The 18,230-nt window shown below is 35.4% G+C and overlaps 1 protein-coding gene across 1 annotated transcript; it reads right to left on the reverse strand.

The window, feature by feature from the left end:
* Positions 1 to 7,613: 7,613 nt before the first annotated feature.
* LOC111919198 (uncharacterized) lies at positions 7,614 to 13,379 on the reverse strand. Its single transcript, XM_052765029.1, has 7 exons — positions 13,325 to 13,379; positions 11,857 to 11,931; positions 11,372 to 11,542; positions 10,368 to 10,516; positions 10,161 to 10,283; positions 7,913 to 8,018; positions 7,614 to 7,828 (listed from the first exon to the last, which is right to left on the reverse strand). The coding sequence occupies exons 1-7, from the start codon at positions 13,377 to 13,379 to the stop codon at positions 7,614 to 7,616; spliced, it is 894 nt and encodes a 297-aa protein (XP_052620989.1).
* Between the last annotated feature and the right edge of the window lie 4,851 nt (positions 13,380 to 18,230).

Below are 18,230 nucleotides of genomic sequence, written 5' to 3' on the forward strand. Positions count from 1 at the left end.
ATCAGGTATGTTCTTTAACACATATTTCGGGAAACATCATATAACTCGCACATAAACATATAATTAATACTTCAATCAATACTTGTATTAAAATCATGTTCATGAAAGGGACTATGCACTCACTTGAAAGGTGGTGAGTCAGCACTTGGACAGCGCTTCGATACCCTCAAAACAATTTTCCTTCGATAAAACCTAGTATCAATACCACTAGGATTTAGTCTAACGATAACCGCGACAAATTAATAGTCTGACTATTATTACTGTTATATAAGCGTTAAACGATACTTATATAACTCATAATAATAGCCAAAATAATTATTTTAAGGACCTAATAACATTACTATAATTATTTGAAAGCTATATTAAAAATTGCGTAAGCATAGCTCACATAGAGTGGATTTTAAAGAAAATCGGCCTTTGCTCGCACCAGGGTTTCCGAAACTGAAGACCCTTTTTATCGGGACTCCAGGAGCCTCGGGGCTTCCTTCGAGTGCTAGGGCTTCACCTAGACTTTAGGGGACTAAAAAGGGGCTAGAGAGAGAAAGTTCTTAGAGAGAGAGTGGGATTTGGTGTGTAAAACCTGGGCATCCTCGCACCCTTTTATAGGGTTGAACCCTCGGAAGTACGCTGGGCGTAGCGGGGCTACGTTGGGCGTAGTCTCAGATAGGATTGCCAGCTTCGCACAGCTGGCACGAACCTTCGTCGGATGGATAAGACACGAGGGTACGCGGGGCGTACTCACCTCGGACGCGGGGCGTAAGCGAAGGCGAGGCGACGTGGCGTGATCCGAAGGGTGCTCTGTGATCAGCGATGGACGGCTGCGATGAGGCCACGTCATCCATCTCGCATCACATTTCGCAATTTGGACACTCAACTTTAAAAATTCGTAACTTTCGCGTACGAGCTCCGTTTTCAACATTCTTTATATCCACGTGAAGGAGGGAACGTACTCTAGAGCTTTTGTTTAGATCGCTAAGGCTAAATCACGCTCTATCGTAAATTCACTGTTTACGCTTCCCGGTGCCGTGCCGGTTCCGTCGCGAAACTTCGACGGGTCATAACTTCTTCGTTATAACTCGGATTTCGGTGTTCTTTATATGTACAGAAACCTTGTGACATATTCTACAACTTGGTTAAGATTATTTATTCTAAATAATCTTTTGTAGAAAAGTCATTTTCGACCCCTATTGCCTCTAAATTGACTAGCCCGGATCTACGGTCGTATCAATAATGAAAGGGCTTGAAGTCAAAGTACCCATGGTGCCATCCAAGTCTCAACAAGAACTGAAGAAATATGCTAATGGGGAAATATGTTTCAAGCCTTTCGGTTTGGTATTTGCTAGTAAAGATAAAGCTGGAAAGTCGAAGAGATTTTTGTTCCAAGCTGCTGAAATTGAAAGATATGCAACGTCTCAATATACGGACTTCATTGTTCGTATGAATAATTGCAAGAAAAATAGTGAAGGAGATAAGAAGGAACTGAAGAATAATATATCTTGCTACACGGAAGTTCGAAGGGTGATGATGTATGCCATCCAGATTCTCACAACCTAAGAATTTGACTTCATTCCAAAGGGGGACATTGTTAGGGTCAAAGATATTTTGTAATGAGTCGAAGACCATACCCTTTGTGTACTTTGTAATTTATTTACTAAGGCGTCTTATATATTCGAAGCTTACTTGTCGTTTCTTAGTATTTTTGTATACTTTCCTGTTCCCTATAAATAGGAACTTTACTTAGAGTTAGATAAGAAGTCTTTACAGAACTTGTCTTTGTACTCTCTGTAAAACTGTGAAGGTATAATAGAGCTGAAACAAGATCATATTTACATCTCGTGTTCTTTCATAACATTTTCACTCTAATTTGATTCTCATTACTTGATTAACGATTCATCACCTATTTAAACGACCTTAAGTCCCTTGGACTTAGCCCTTGAGAGCCTTCGCTTCCTTAGAACACCCTTACACTCCATAGAACTTGTGTGAGACCATTTTGAGCTTAGATATGTGCATTGTGACTCTTTTAGTGTTTATTCCAAGAAGAAGAGGTGGTTTTACAAGCTTGATACGAGTTGGTGCTTCAAGATCCTGCATCTTAGTCATCTTGCAAAGCTTCTGGAGGTATAAAGCTTGCATCTTTCCATCTTAATTTCTAGATCTAGCTAGTGTTTCTTGTTTGGTCCCTTTTTGGATGATTTTGAACCTCCTTTGAGAGTTAAGCAACTCTAGGAGAATGGATAGATAGATCTGAGGCCCTTTGGTCCTTTAGTACCATAAAAATGGAAGCTTGATGAGAGATTTGGCCTCATGCATGGGTTAAAGTCCTTGGAAATGTCTTAATGGAGAGGTTGGGTATGTTTGAGTCATGCAAGGGCATAAAGTTGCCAACTTTATGCCTTAGGACATCTTTATAGACTTTAGATATGGCTTTTAGACGTAAAGGACTCGAGTATTAAGCACTTAATAGGGAGAGTGCTTAAATTGAGGGTATGTTGGGCGTAACTCAGTGTACGTAGGGTGTAGTCTCATGTCCCAGTACGCGGTGCGTACCAAGATGGTACATCGAGCGTACGCAATGCAGATGGGCTGAACCTGTTTTGGGCCCTTAGGCTATTTGGGCCTCATTTGATTATAGGGTCGGGTATAATCTAGGAATTATAAGTTATATAATTGTTGCGGGCCATGGAATTAGTGTTGGGCCTTTATTGGGCCAAAAAGCCCATTAAGGATTTTGGACTTGGGCTTTGGGCCCATTAGTAGAGGATGGATACTAGGCCTTATGGAAGGGTTAGGGAGCTGGGTTACCTTGGTTAACCAAAGTTCTAACATTGATTAATATTATCATTCAGCTTGGGAGGTTTCAGACTGTTAAAAGAGCAACTATTGTATTCAATAGACAGAGGTGAGTCTTCTCACCAAACCAATGGGTCTAAGGCACCAAGGCTGGCCCATCATGTGATTATGATACATGTGTTAGACATCCTGTGATTTGATATGTTATGTGATTGTGTTTGTATGTAAGACCTCGGGGGGTTCCTGAGGCACTTAGGTGTAAGACCTTGGAGGGATTCCTTGGCATTCTAGGTCAAAGACCTCAACGGGGTTCCCGAGGCATAGGGCTAAGACCATGTGGGGGTTCCCATGGCACCCAGAGTAAGACCCTGGAGGGTTTCCAAGGCTTCCTTATGTGATTGGCATGCATAGTTTATGTGTTAGATAGCTGTTTAGCTAGTATGTTATGCTATACGTGTTTGTGTGTGGGTGTGCTCTGGGGAACTCACTAAGCTTTCAAGCTTATCGTTTGTGGATTTTTTCCAGGTACATCTGAGCCCAAGGTCAAGGGCAAGGCGTGATGGCGCAGTGTGCACTATGTCTCTCCATTACTAGTGTGTTTTGGGATACTCTGATGTTTTTAAAAAGAAGATAATGATGTAATGAATGTGAATTTGAAGATAGTTGTTTTTGAGAATTTATGGTTTATGGAAATCGTTTGATTATTGAAAAAAAATGAAAATTTTCTTTGTAAAAATTGGGTCGTGACAAGTTGGTGTCAGAGTCTTGGTTTGAGGGATCAGGGCACACTCTTGAGTGTTTCAGGACTCAAACTAAGGAAATGGTAAAAGTGTTTTCAAAAGTAACACAAAATTTTTCTTTTTAAAAATGAAAAGATGAGGGTGCAACGTGCATGATCAGCCGAGCCAAGTATGTAGTTCCCCAACGTGTTATCGATGTTATGCTGATGTTCGATCCTAATTGATTATGTGGAAACTTGCTATGTGTATGGTTTTAAAACTGTACACGGTCAGGTACTTATAGCCTCACAATGATTGATTTGGCCTTACTTCCTGTTCCTTGTATGGTTGGGGTCCTAGGTTAGAGTCTTTTATTCAAAAGTCTTTTTGATCCTTTTCTGTGTACAATTTGCATGCATTAAGGCAACGTGTTCTGATTGGTCTAATTGATATGAATAGTGAAAATCTTAGGACAGCCTGAGATTAGTATGCGGGGTAGTTGTGGAATATGGCTTGGTTGAGGGACGATTTGGAGTTATCAGGTAGAGCAGTGGGGAAAGGTACAGGTAGGTGTGGAAGGTAGTATTGGGCCCGTACTATTGGAAGCACATGACCTGTACCCGAACCAATGTTGGATTTGACGACTTCACGGACGACCGGTGTGGGAAGATCCCTTATATAGTAATCCTAATCACTGCAATTTATTATATTTCAGTTCAGTAGGGTGGTGACACGATTTGGAGCTGGGGGATCAGGATCGGGATCAGGGGACACTACCGATGTCATTGATGAGAGGCTGCATGAGCTGATTGCAGCCGAGGTTACTAGGGGCATCCTTGACATGACCCTAGTCATCTTTGGGACGGTCAAGGACGGTATTATGGATCTCATGGGGGAGGGAGTTAGATCATTCAGGGATGAGATTGTTGCGGGCCAGGTCGGGGCCCGAACTCCCTCTTTCAAGGAGTTCAAGGCATGTGGGGTGTCGGAGTTTTTCAGGGCCAGAGAACCCATAGTCAGTTGACTTTGGATAGCAGATATCGAGAATGCACAGCGCACGAGTTCCTGACCGGATGCGGAAAAGGTTGGGTTTGCTTCTTGCATGCTGGGGGATAGGGCCCGAGATTGTTGGGGTGAGGTTACTATGCAAGAGGGGCCAGCCAGAGCGGCCGAGATGTCATGGGCCAAGTTTGTCTGACGATTTGATTTGGAGTTTGGACCGCCTATTGAGGTGTAACGAATGGTGCGGGAGTTTCATAGGTTGCAGCAAACCACCAAGACTGTGGCGGAGATTACTGCCAAGTTTCAGGAGCGAACTTTGTTGATTCCACAGTATGCTACTGATGAGGAGATGAGGCGGACCCGATATCATTCCATGATAAGGGATGATATTCAAGAGTTTGTGAGCTTTACGCGGTGCAAAACCCTGAATGAGATGGTGGAGAAGGCCTGTGAGAGGGAAATGGAGTTGCAGTCCCGCACGAAGTGGAAGACTGAGCAGGTACAGGCCGCAAGGCTCAGGCTAAGAAGCCTAAGACCTCTGATTCTTCGGGTAGGGGCCAGCAGGGCCGGGGCCAGTGTGCCAAATGTGGGAGCTCGCATGGAGGAGCATGTAGGGGTCAGGGCACGGTGTGTTACACTTGTGGTCAGTTGGGCCACGTGAGCAGGGACTGCCCCAAGAAGGGCTTGATATGTTTTCATTGCAACCAGACTGGCCACAAGCAGGACGATTGTCCTAGGTTGCAGGGAGGGGGAGGAGCCATGGTGGTGCCCGCGCCTGCCACTATAAGGATTACTGATGGTCGCCCTGTCAAGGCAGAAGCTCCAGCGGTGAAGAGCCCCGCATTTCAGTTGACTACTGAGGACGCTCAGGCCGCGCCAGACGTTGTGGCTGGTACGTGTTTACTAACCTCTACTTTTATTATTTTGTATGACTTATGTGTAATCATGTTTGTATAGGGACATTTTTGGTCAATGGTATGACTGCTCGTGTCTTGTTTGATTCGGGTGCTACCCGGTCATTTGTGTCTCTTGCGCTTAGCAAAAAGTTTGGGGATGCTTTGGGGACCTTGGATTCCCCGCTCAGGGTGGAGATTGGTGATGACCGCACCGTTAGTGCAGCAAGGGTATATCTGAGTTGTGTTCTGAATGTGCTAGGCGAGAGGTTCCGTGTGGATCTAGTTCTGATACCGTTAAGAGGATTGAAAGTGATTGTCGGAATGGACTGGTTGGGGGCCAATGGGGCCATGATTCATTGCGAGCGTCAATTGGTCAGGGTTCGAACCCCAAGTGGGCGAGAGCTGGTTATTCATGGTGAGAGGGTCTCGCAGGGACCGACCCTCTGTTCGGCTGCGAGGGCAAGGAGGTTTCTACAGCAGGGTTGCTCAGGATTTTTGGCTTATGTTTCAGATACGAGAACGGAGACCGTGTCGGATCTGGGCAGCCTACCAGTTATACGGGATTTTCGGGATGTTTTTCCCGAAGAGTTACCGGGACTGCCTCCGGAGAGGCAGGTGGATTTTCGCATTGATATTGTGTCGGGTGCGGCTCCGATAGCCAAGGTACCGTGTCGGTTGGCACCACCTGAGATGCAAGAGTTATCTACATAGCTCCAGGAACTGCTAGACCAAGGGTTTATCTGTCCGAGCAGTTCTCCAAGGGGAGCACCGATCCTTTTCATGAAAAATAAGGATGGATCACACAGGATGTGCATTGATTATAGGGAGCTAAACAAACCGACGGTGAAGAACCGTTATCACTTGCCAAGGATCGATGACTTGTTTGATCAGCTGCAAGGTGCGTCTTGGTTCTCCAAGATTGATCTTCGGTCCGGGTATCATCAGATGAGGATTCGGGAGGAGGATATACCGAAGACAACTTTCAGGACTAGATATGGGCATTATGAGTTTGTGGTGATGTCGTTTGGGCTCACCAATGCCCCGACAGCGTTCATGGATCTCATGAACTAGGTATGTAGGCCAATGTTGGATCAGTAAGTGATCATTTTTAGTGATGATATTCTGGTCTACTCTAAGACTAGGGAGTAATATATTCAGTTATCAATAAGTAATATATTCAGTTATGAATAAGTAATATATTCATTTTTATTGATGATATTCTTGTCTACTTATGTAATATATTAAGTTATGAATAAGTAATATGTTCAGTTATGAATAAGTAAGGCATGTAGGCCGATGCTGGATCAGTCAGTGGTCATTTTTATTGATTATATTCTGGTCTACTCTAAGACCAGGGAGTAATATATTCAGTTATGTTATATATTCAATTATGAAAAAGTAATATATTCAGTTATGAATAAGTAATATATTCATTTTTATTGATGATATTCTGGTCTACTTATGTAATATATTCAGTTATGAAAAAGTAATATATTCAGTTATGAATAAGTAAGTCATATCATTAATTATGAATAAGTAATACTATATTTTTTATTTATCAGTATATTGTGTTATTCATTGTGAATTAGCAATCTTATTATATTCATTTATTAGTGAATCAACTATTTACCTCTATCATCTGCATTTCCTTTCTCAATTTCTGTTTGTTTATCTACACCTCAATCTTTTGTGTTCTTAGCTTTTACTCCTCCTTTATTTCCATGTTCAGACTTTCCCTTGCCTAAAACATATACATCATATATAAATATTTTATCTTTTTTACTCATTTATATAGTGTCTTATTCACTTATGAATAAACAATGTAATTAAAAAAATCAATATAAGTATTGTAATATATATTGAATCATTCATTTACCTGTATTATCTCACTTTCTTTTTTTTCAACTTCTTCTCCTTGTTTATGTACACCTTCTTATTTTCTATTTTCTACCAGATCCATATAATATTATATATTAAGTATAATTAATTAATGAATTAGTGAATAAATAATAAATTGATAGTAACACATATACCTTGAATAACTTCACTGATCGGAGTATTATTTTTACTTCTAGTCAATGGTGACCCTAATCAAAATTTAATAAGAAAATTTGTTATTGTCTATTAACATTTTTATATATTTTTATAAAATAAAAGTAAGACAAAATTTACCTATATCAATATTATCCAAAATAGTTTTCATTTAAGGGTCATTCCAGATTTCATCTTCTTGACTATTTAAACGTGAAAATCCAATTGTAACTACATTATCCATAATGTTGTCAACAACTTTCTCCAACAAATTTTCATTTTCACTTTGTTGAATAGTCTCTCCATGATTATTTGTTTCATCAATCTCATTATCGTTTTTCTCTTCATCATTCTCATTTTCATTGATCTTTCCATCTTTCTCTTTTACTTCAGTTTAACGTTCTTTTTTATTGTTATCTCCATCATTCTTTGCTTTGTTTGAATCAACCAAATAATCTACTTCCGGTTGACTTCCATCATTATCATTTTCTTCTTCACCATTTCTGTCTTTAGCTTCATTCTCTTTTTGATCATTTGTTTTTAGACCCATTACTGTTGTAACACCCGTGTTTCTGGGCTTGCCATTTTTAGCAATGTAATGGTCTAGGTTAACCTTTGTAACCCAATTGAAATAATAAGAATGTATTATTTGAGTATTATGTGTTTTGTGCTTAATTGTGTGTCTTAATTGAATTAAGAATAAAAATAAGTGTCAAAATGAAATGTTAGATAAAGTCGATATCTATGGATAAAGTTGTAGTGGCCGAAACGAGGTTTCCGAATATATATAGAACGCCCAAATCTGACTTCGTATGAGGAAGTTATGATTTTCTGAAGTTTCGACTTGGCAGTATGCAGCCCGAATACTCGATTTGAGATCAAGTGGTTTTAGCAGAAACAATCTAAACGAGAATCGAAGATCTCGTTGTTAGTAGCGAAACGATGAAAAGTTAGGCGAGAACAGACGTCGGACGAAGAAGTTATGAATTTATAACGAAGTTTTTTTTTGTCTCGGCCTACTAAAAATGAATAATAAAAATAAAAGTCAAAATTAGCCGACGGAGTCTAAATGAAAGTTGTAGAGTATGGCCTGACCTACGTGTGGATATAAAGAACGTCGAAAACGGAGCTCGTATGCGAAAGTTACACAATTTAGAAGTTTGACGAGTCAAATTACGCCCAGCTTACTCAGAGGGGTGCAACTTGCCTGACCAATACTCGAGTGCCACCAATTGACGCACGCAGTGACGTCAAAGTACACCCAGCGTAACCTAATTACGCCCAACGTACCTGGAAATTACGCCCAGCGTAATCCTAGACCCAACAGCCTATAAATAGAAACCGAGATCAGCCATTTTCTCTTGTTCAAACTCTTTCTTCTCTTTAGTTTTTGCCTCGATTTGCATGCCAATCGTATCCCGAAGCCCCGATATTATTCCCGTGCCCTGAAGCAAGTTCCGAAGTCTCGAGGATCCCGAGAAGTGAGATTTCCGAGCCGAAGCCCTACCCGCGAGGAGCCTGGTTTTTGTGAAGATCTTCCAGATCTACAGAGAAACACTACTTCTGCAAGCCGTAGTGATGCCCGATCATCTTCTGATCAAGTGAGTGTGTAGTCATTTTCTTCTAACACATTATTATGAAGTATTTTATACGAAATACGTGTTACGTGTATACTTTGTTGACTATATGTGTGGATGTATATTCATTTTCTTCTATCTCACACATCTGATTTATTCTCTATGAAATACGTGTTATGTGTGTATGCCTCATCTGTTACGTGGAAAAATGTATTGATCGAGCATGCTATACAGGTTTTAAACTTTGTATAAAAATGTATATTTTTATCTACTAATATGTTGGGTAGAACATGGGTAGATAATTGGTGTGTAATAAACAAATGAGAGGCCTCGATGTTGTTGGTTTTATTCTAGTCATTCAGCAGAGTATGGATGACGACCACGGACTATTCTAGACAGTCCTGTGGAACACTAGCATGCTCATAACCTGTAGGTGTTGTGAACGACGTGTTCACCGGTGTACTCTATCCCCCTCATGGTTGCCTTTAGGATATTTATTGCTAAGGAAGCCCCTTTGCAGTAATGTCCGTCCCGATGAAAATCCTAGATTAGGTCACTTATAATAGATGTTGTTTTAGGGACGTAAAGTGAGGAAAACAGGAATGGGTAATCGGGTTATTGTTGATTGTTGAATTAAATATAATTATTTATTGTGGGTTGAAAACCCTATATGCTCACCAGGCTCCCAAGCCTGACCCACTTAGTTTACTTGTATTACAGGAAGTGGCGCAAGGGCATAAGATGGATGAATCATCAAGTTGTTTTGTTTACAAGTCTGCATATGTATATATTGTTGAATGACTTGTAATGTTATCGTTTATGCTTTATGGTCTGTATCGGAACATGACATCCCGATTTGATTATGAAATGAAATTATATTTCTTTATGAAATGTTTTGATAAAAGATCTATTTTATCATGTTTTGTTTTTGGGAACAAATTCCGCATCTCTTTTAAAATCAAAAGGATTTACTCTGAAAATATTTAAAAAACATAAACGAAACCGGTCTTTTCTGACCGAGATTTTGGGGATGTCACAACTGTTGTCAAATTGATACCTTCAACTCTAATTTCATTACTTGGAAATTCAAAAAATGTTGTGCTTTTAGTTTTTTCTTCAATAATTATATTTTTCATATTTACTTTGAAAATCCTAAAACTTTCCTTTTCTGGGAACTTTGTTATTGCATCACTGAACTTTGAATTCGGCTTTTCCTTCATCCTCTTAAAACAATTAAGCATTTTATATAATTTTGATTCATACGCCTATGTAATGAAAAGAAGTATGATTAGAAATTAATATAATAAGTTAATGTAATCATATATGATTAACACGTTGAAAATAATTACCTCAACAGAATCATCTTCATCTTTATCAGAATCATTATCTTCGAGATCTGTATCTCCTTCATCTTGTTCATTAATAAATTCTTCATTTAATTCTCCAAGTCCAAATCTACATTTTTCTTGTTCAGATGTCTCTCGATGTCTAATCTTCTCTGAACTCCAATAACAAATTGTTGGACGTTTATGTGTTACCGTTAAAGCTTCCGAGTTGATTTTATCAGCACAGAACAACAACAAATAAATGATAATTAATTGATATTCATAAATGAATTTTATATATATTCATATATGAATAAGCAATGCAAACCATTACATGTGAACAAGTAATATTAACTTTTACTTATTCATATATGAATAAGTAATGTTAAGCATTACATGTAAACAAGTATCTTTTACTTATTCATATATGAATATATGCTATTCAGTTATGAATAACTAATATTATTAAAATGTGAAAATAAACATTTTAATAACTTATCACCAAGAAAGCTGAAGGTCCAATGAATTAGCTGGTATCTGAGAATGGTATGTATGAATTCTTTGTTCTAACAAGAAAGTCAAAAACATAGTTGCACCAGTCTATGTTGCTGATATCTGTTTTTATTCAAATATAACTCAACGGGAACATGTTGCCTCTTCCCATTGATGTTGACTCACCAAATGTGTTGACAAAAAGAACTAAGAAGTTCAAATTGAAATTGAAATCAACTTCTGTGGTACAAACAATAACTTTTTTTATTGCATTCAGTCGGATCATTGCTCCTTCTTTAAACTGTTGCTTCCATTCATCATAAATTGTATCATCTTTAGGTCATTGATCCAGTTTGTAAATATGGTTCCACCAGTTGGAATGCCCAACTTCAGTGGTATATCTGTGATTTTCATTTTTAACAGACTTCCAAAACCCATAGATCTTACACATTCTTTTTTTTATTTTTCAACCCACGGATTATAGAGAGTAATGACTCTAGTGAATATCCGTTTTTCATCAACTAAAATTCCTTTACCACTGTTTTTTTTCTCTTTCTTGATTGGTGGCTCCTTTTTCTTTGCCTTCTTTGATGGACGACTACTTTCAAAATCAGATTCTGAATCATGCAGTTGTCGTTTTTCAGGAGTTTTTCTTTTTGTTGGACTTTTCTTGCGTTGACGTTTTGTTTTCTTTGGTGTTTTAGTTTCTTTTTGAAAACATATAATACTTGAATAAGGTAGAATTACTTATATATATGAGTAATGCAAATATATAACATGTATATACAAGTTATTGGTATATGAATATGATATATATATATATATATATATATATATATATATATATATATATATATAGTTATTCATATGTGAATATCCTCATTGATTTATTATATTTGTATATTACAAAAATATAACAGGGATATACAAGTTTATTCGTATATGAATAGAAAAAAAAATATAGTAGGGATATTCAAGTTATTCACATATGAATATATTAAATATGATAGGAATTTTATACCTTTGACATTTTTTCTCTTCAAATTTGTTTCTCTCATTGTTGTTTGCTCTTTATCAGAAATATCAATCCTCTTACCTTCTTACATTAGTGAGTAGAAGATAAATAAATTTGAAATATATTTTACAAAGAAACTATTTTATATTCATAAATGAATAAATGAGTAGAACATATATATATATATATATATATATATATATATATATATATATATATATATATATATGTGTGTGTGTGTGTGTGTGTGTGTTTGTGTGTGTGTGTATGTTGTGTGTGTATGTGTTTGTTATATTTATATGTGAAGATACCGAAGACCAATCACTAATTTCAAAAAAAAATCTTCCAAAACAAAACAACATAAAGTTATAAATAATTGTTTCCATTCACATATGATTAGCTTTTGAATACAAACAAAGCGAAGCCATATATATTTATTCATATATGAATACAAGATTTCAATAGTTTTTTTTAATATAAAACATATCCAGATTGAAGCATTAATATGTTAATAGAAGAAAATTATAGTAGAGATATACAAGTTATTCATAAATGAATATAACAGATATGATAGAAATTTTATATCTTTGTCGTTTTTCTGTATTGAACGTGTTTCTCTCATTGTTGGTGGGTCTTTATTAGAAATGTGAATCTTCTTACCTTCATTCATTAGTGAGTAGAAGATAAATGAATTTCATACACATTTTTAAAAAGAAACTATTTTATGTTCATAAATGAATATTTGAATAAAACATATATATTCATATTTTTTATTCACATATGAATATTTATTCATACGTGAATAGAACATATATAAGTCATTTTTGTTATATTCATATTTGAATAATGTATATATCACAACAAATTATGTTCTATTCATACGTGAATATAACATATATAACTTGGTTTTGTTTGTGTTTAGAAGTAAACAAAACATATCAAAACAAAATTGTCTTCAGTAAAATCTCACATAAATGTTGGCAATCACATATGAATAAAGTTAATTAGATCTAAATAGAATACCACTTTTATTTACCTTTTTCATTGGTTTTTGTTTTTTCATTTATATATATGTTTTACTCTTGGTATTGTTTCTGTAAGGGTAAGTAGTTAATATTAGGACAACATAAGTGAAATGTGAAGTAACATTTAGATTTCAAGAGAAAAGTTGTGAATAAGTATGAAAGATAAAGAGAAGATCTAAAATCATTTATATATCAACCGGTGATTGATGATTATTACAAAAATTTCAGGTAAATCAACTAATAATGAAGGAAGATTACGAGAATGAACGAGGATCACAAAATTTGAAGTAAACAACTTAGTTTGAAGAATGAACAATGTGAATCTAATTTTTTTAGTTCTAAATCAACTAATAATGAACGACGATTACGAAAATTACAAGTAATCAAGTGATAAGTTTAGAAATGATTACAAATTGTTAAAAATCAAAGAAAAAAGTATCGATGATTACCTTTCATCGTCAACTGTAAAGAAATGGTTTCGTTTAGGTTTTCGTCGGAAGACATTTTTCTTCAATTTATTCTTCGAGACGTTGAGCATGCTTTCTGTGATTGAGTCCTTCTGCAAATGGTTTTCGTGTTATGGGGAAACGATGATATGTTTGAAGAGGGAAATGATGGTTTTGCTGTCGAGGTATGATGTGCGATAAAATTATTCAAGTGCCCTAACAGTTTAATGTTTTTGGATTATTTACAAGTTTTCCGCCGTGTTTTTATGTTTTTTAAGCTCATTAAATGATTGGCTGAGAACGGTTCCCCCATTTTCAATATTCTTTTTCTCAATTTAACCCTTCTCTCTCTCTCTCTCTCTCTCTCTATATATATATATATATATATATATGTGTGTGTGTGTGTGTGTGTGTGTGTGTGTCTATATATATATATATATATATATATATATATATATATATATATATATATATATATATATATATATATATATATATATATATATAGGTAAAAGATCAATGAGAACCTAAAAAGATTAAGAACTCTAAGAACCATTATTTCTAATATATATATATTTGTATTTTCTCACATTCATGTTTACGAATTTTTTTCAATTATATTTAAAAATAAAAAATGATATGATTGTATATAAATTCAAATCTCAGGCCTTTTAATAAACATAAAAATGATGCGGCATCATTGTAAATTCTGTGAAATCAAAACCCACTTTCATAAACACATAAGATCTTATTTAAAATCAGATCTAGATCCGCCTCTCTCAAATCAACAACTTCGACTTTTTCCGGCCACCATTGAGATCAAGACTACTGACAACTTGCTTCATCTTCTCAAAAGTTGGCATCGGTATCTGTCTACTGATGACCTAAGAATACAAGTTATTTTGAAAGAGTTTATCAGCTTTAAAGCTGGTGAGTTCATAAGCATTTTAGTGTCATTATTGTATCAAAATGTTTGTATCAGTGATTGAAGTATGAGTTTGTAAATGTTTGTAGTAAAAGTTTGTGAATGTTTGTAAATGTTTTCAAATGTTTGTAACTCCTAGAAAATCCTATATTTTCTACTAAAAGTAACCTTCTACCAAGGCCCGACTGTTTTGTAAGTTTGTTTCTTGCAAACGTGTATAATTTTCCCCAAGTGTGACTATCATTATAAAAATATAGTTTATACATTACCATTTATGTGAAAAGATCACAATGTGAATGCAAATGGGAAAATAATATAGTATTGTAGTGTTGTATTATAGTAACTACTACTGTACTAACTACCTTAAACCGGATTTTTATCAAGGTATAATGTGATTTGATTGTACCATACTATCGACTAAAACCACGATGATGAAAGACGTCGGAATTAATGACATTTGGCACCCAAAGACCTGCAGGTCCCACTGTAGCTAGCAACAAGGTGTAGGATAGTCAATCCAGTATAGATCTATACGCAAATTCACGCTCTCCCTCCAGAAGAATCTGGATACAAATCGAGCCATGGCAGTGATGACATGCCCCCGGAACAATGCTTGACATTTATGTTATAGTATACTTGTATATGTATTGTATGTACTAGAGTATTGTATGTTCTATCTGTCTAGTATGTAGTATGTTCATCTGTATAGTGTAGTGTATGTATTGTTTCTTGTTATAGTATTCTCTATCTGTTTCTGTTTATAGTATATTCGTTATGTTTCTCATAATAGTATTCTCTATCTGTTTCTCATCATAGTATGGTTGTATAGATTCTCGTAATAGTAAGTTCTCTTAGTTTCTCATCATAGTATAGTTGTATAGATTCTCATAATAGTAAGTTCTCTTAGTTTCTCATCATAGTATATTTGTATAGTTTCTCATAAATAGTATGTATTGACTCATGAATGAACTGCCGCTTTGTATGCTTCATTAAACTAGAAGTAATGAGTAGTATCCTCCTAAACTATACCTATTATAGTTTACTAGTAGAATTGTGTGTATGACTGAATGTATTGAACTGAGATAAAAGCCTTTATTTCTATACATATATACATAATATATAACTAAGGATCCAAGGACCCTCGGACAAACAACAGGATACTCTAAGTCCACAACCAAACAAGGAACAGGAAATAAAGTGAGTTATCAGTCCTAAGTCCTTCAAACCTTACTTATATAACTATATATGTATTAGACATGGTTTTGATAATATATAAGTTTAAAAGTTGTAAGAGAAAAGGTTTAGCATATAAAAGTGAGTTTGGTAAAGAGTTTAACATGTAGAAGAGTTTGATAAACAGTTTGGAGTAGTTTGATTGATAAAACAGTTAAAAGCATAGTAAATCCATTTGTTTGATAGTTATTAATCACATGTGATTGATATAATAACTATAATGTTTCAACTTGAATTCCCCCCCCCCCCCCCCTTTAAAAGCATTTAAAATCATTTAAAAGGTTGATTAAGGGGTATAACTCACCTGTAGTGAGTAGATTGGATGAACAAGTGGTATTGGATGCTAGGTGTCAAGTGAAGACTTGAGCACACACACAGATCCTAGTTAGCACATAATGAAACATATATGCATCTAATTAGTGATTAAACAACTAATTTAGCAAGTATAGACACCCTAGAACATGGAAAACACTTTGATTAAAGTGTTATAAGTACAAAAGGGTTGCATCTAAGGGTTGTAGGGGTGTACATTTGAGTTTACGGCCCAAGAGTAAACTCCCCATGAGTTCAAGGCCAAGGGTTTTTGGCCATAATGAGTTTACAGCCTTAAACTCATGGTAAGTTATACCATTTTGATGTTTAAGGTCCTTAACTTGCTTTGGAGGTGTTCTAGACTTAGTTCTAAGGCTAAGGAAAGAGATTAGGGCAACTTTGCACCAATCATTAGAGTTTACGGCCAAGGGACATTGCCTTGGCCGTAAACACACTTTGTTCTTGAGTTCTTGGTGTTTTCAAGGTGTAATCTATGTGATTTAATCATGTAACAAGCTAAGGTAAGAGTACTTACAATATAGAAGCTTGTAAGGGTGTTTAAAGTCCAAGAACACTAGTGTGTGTTCTTGGTGAAATGAAGAACACTTGAAGATCTAGTTTCAAAAGATGAAAGTTGGATGGATTCAAGAATGAATCAAGAAGAAGTGATGTATAACACTTAGATGGAGTGATTTACTTACATGAATGGAAGATTGGAAGCAAAAGTTTCAAGATCCTTGAGAGAGAAATTCGATTTCTTGTGCTTAGAAGGTGAAAAGTGATTAAAATCACGAAGGATCATATATACTAAGGGGTTCTCCGCCACCTTGAGTTTACGGCCGTAAACTCAAAGGTCTTTGCTGTAAACTCCTCTCTTGAGGGCTTAAGGCTTGCTTGATAGTTTACAAGTTCAACTGACACTCCCTTTCACTTATTCCTTTGATGTATTTAAGCTTAGAATGTTTAGACGGACTCCAAAAGTGCTAAAACTTAGCAGAAGCAAGTTTGACTTTGATTGAAATGTAGGGTTTATACAAGATAGAAATTTCGGGTTGTCACACCAAGGAAAACATAAATCATATAAGATATGATGAAAATACCATTGAAACACCATATTCATCACCATCGCCACCGTCGAACCTCTGCCATAGTCGCCGATGTCGGTCTGTTACCGCCTCTAGATTCGCCATCACTGTGGAACCTCACCAGATTGATGCTCTACGACTGTCTGAAAATGTTTTTTCCTCCACCACTGCTACATATCATCGTTGTCTCTGGTGAGTTGAAAGCTTCAACATTGATATTGATCTATTTGAACATCGCTATTTTATTTGTTTCAAGCTAGAGATTATTGTAGTAAAGTGATAAAGAGATTTGAGTATAATTTTTGATGTGTATGTATTTGTGTGCTAATGGGGGAATTTTGACAGGAAGTTGCATCTGGTGGTGTTCCATGCATATTAAGATGATGGAGTTATGAAGTTTTGATTGTGATTTCACCTCCATAAAATTCTAGCAATAACTCTCTGGTGATGTTATAAAGATGCTCAACAAATGCAAAATATCGTCGTATGCAAGATTATGATCTTTTCCTTTGATTAAATCTCATTTTTTTTCTTAACCGAGATGCTTACGAGGTGACTAAAACTAATCTTAGGGTGTCGTACTCTAACTGCTAGCTGTCTACAATTCCCTGTACATTTATCGAATATATGCCAGTTTTACTGTCAATGGGCCTCCGGTATTAAGTTTATAATAATAATTGAATTACAATTAATGGAATAATTTAGAATATTTGAATTAAGTTTAATGGAATAATTATGAGATTAGTTAATAAAAATTGATATTAAGTTTTTAAAGATTATTTGACATATTCTTATTTTAACAATCAAATAGCTTGGAAATATTTATAATAGAGACAAATATGTATTGATTGGTCTTTTGAATAATATAAGCTTTAATTTAAAGATTATATATATATATATATATATATATATATATATATATATATATATATATATATATATATATGTATTAATTGACTTTATTCATATATGAATTTTCTGTTTAGGTTGTGAATTTTCCATAATAAACTATGAATTTTTTATATTAAACTGTGAATTTGTTGCATTAAGCTGTGAATTTTGTACACTAACTTGTTAATTGACTGTATTAAGAGTTTTAAGTTGATAATATAGATCTAGTGTGTATGGTTCGATTTTTCTAGATCTGGTTCGATCTTTCTCTCTGACCTCCAGTGAAACACATCAGGTATGTCAATTTTTATTTTTATTTTTTTCCTTCTATTAAGTTGTGAATTTAATATTTTAATATATCATTTATTGTTTATTTTTGTTAATTATAGTTTTTTCTTTTATTGTTAAGTTGTAGATCCATGCTTTTCTTTTTCTTATTTGTTATAACATATGAATTAAATTG

Source organism: Lactuca sativa, chromosome 6 (genome assembly GCF_002870075.4).
Source record: "Lactuca sativa cultivar Salinas chromosome 6, Lsat_Salinas_v11, whole genome shotgun sequence".
Classification (NCBI taxonomy): Eukaryota; Viridiplantae; Streptophyta; class Magnoliopsida; order Asterales; family Asteraceae; genus Lactuca; species Lactuca sativa.

Excerpts from the sequence above, each read along its gene's own strand:
- LOC111919198 (XM_052765029.1), bottom strand. The coding sequence starts at position 13,379 with ATGTCTTCCGACGAAAACCTAAACGAAACCATTTCTTTACAGTTGACG. Across the intron at positions 10,284-10,367 it reads ATGAAGATGATTCTGTTGAG|GCGTATGAATCAAAATTATA; the intron begins GTAATTATTTTC and ends TTCATTACATAG. Across the intron at positions 8,019-10,160 it reads AAAGTTTTAGGATTTTCAAA|CCCAGAAACACGGGTGTTAC; the intron begins GTAAATATGAAA and ends AAAAATGGCAAG.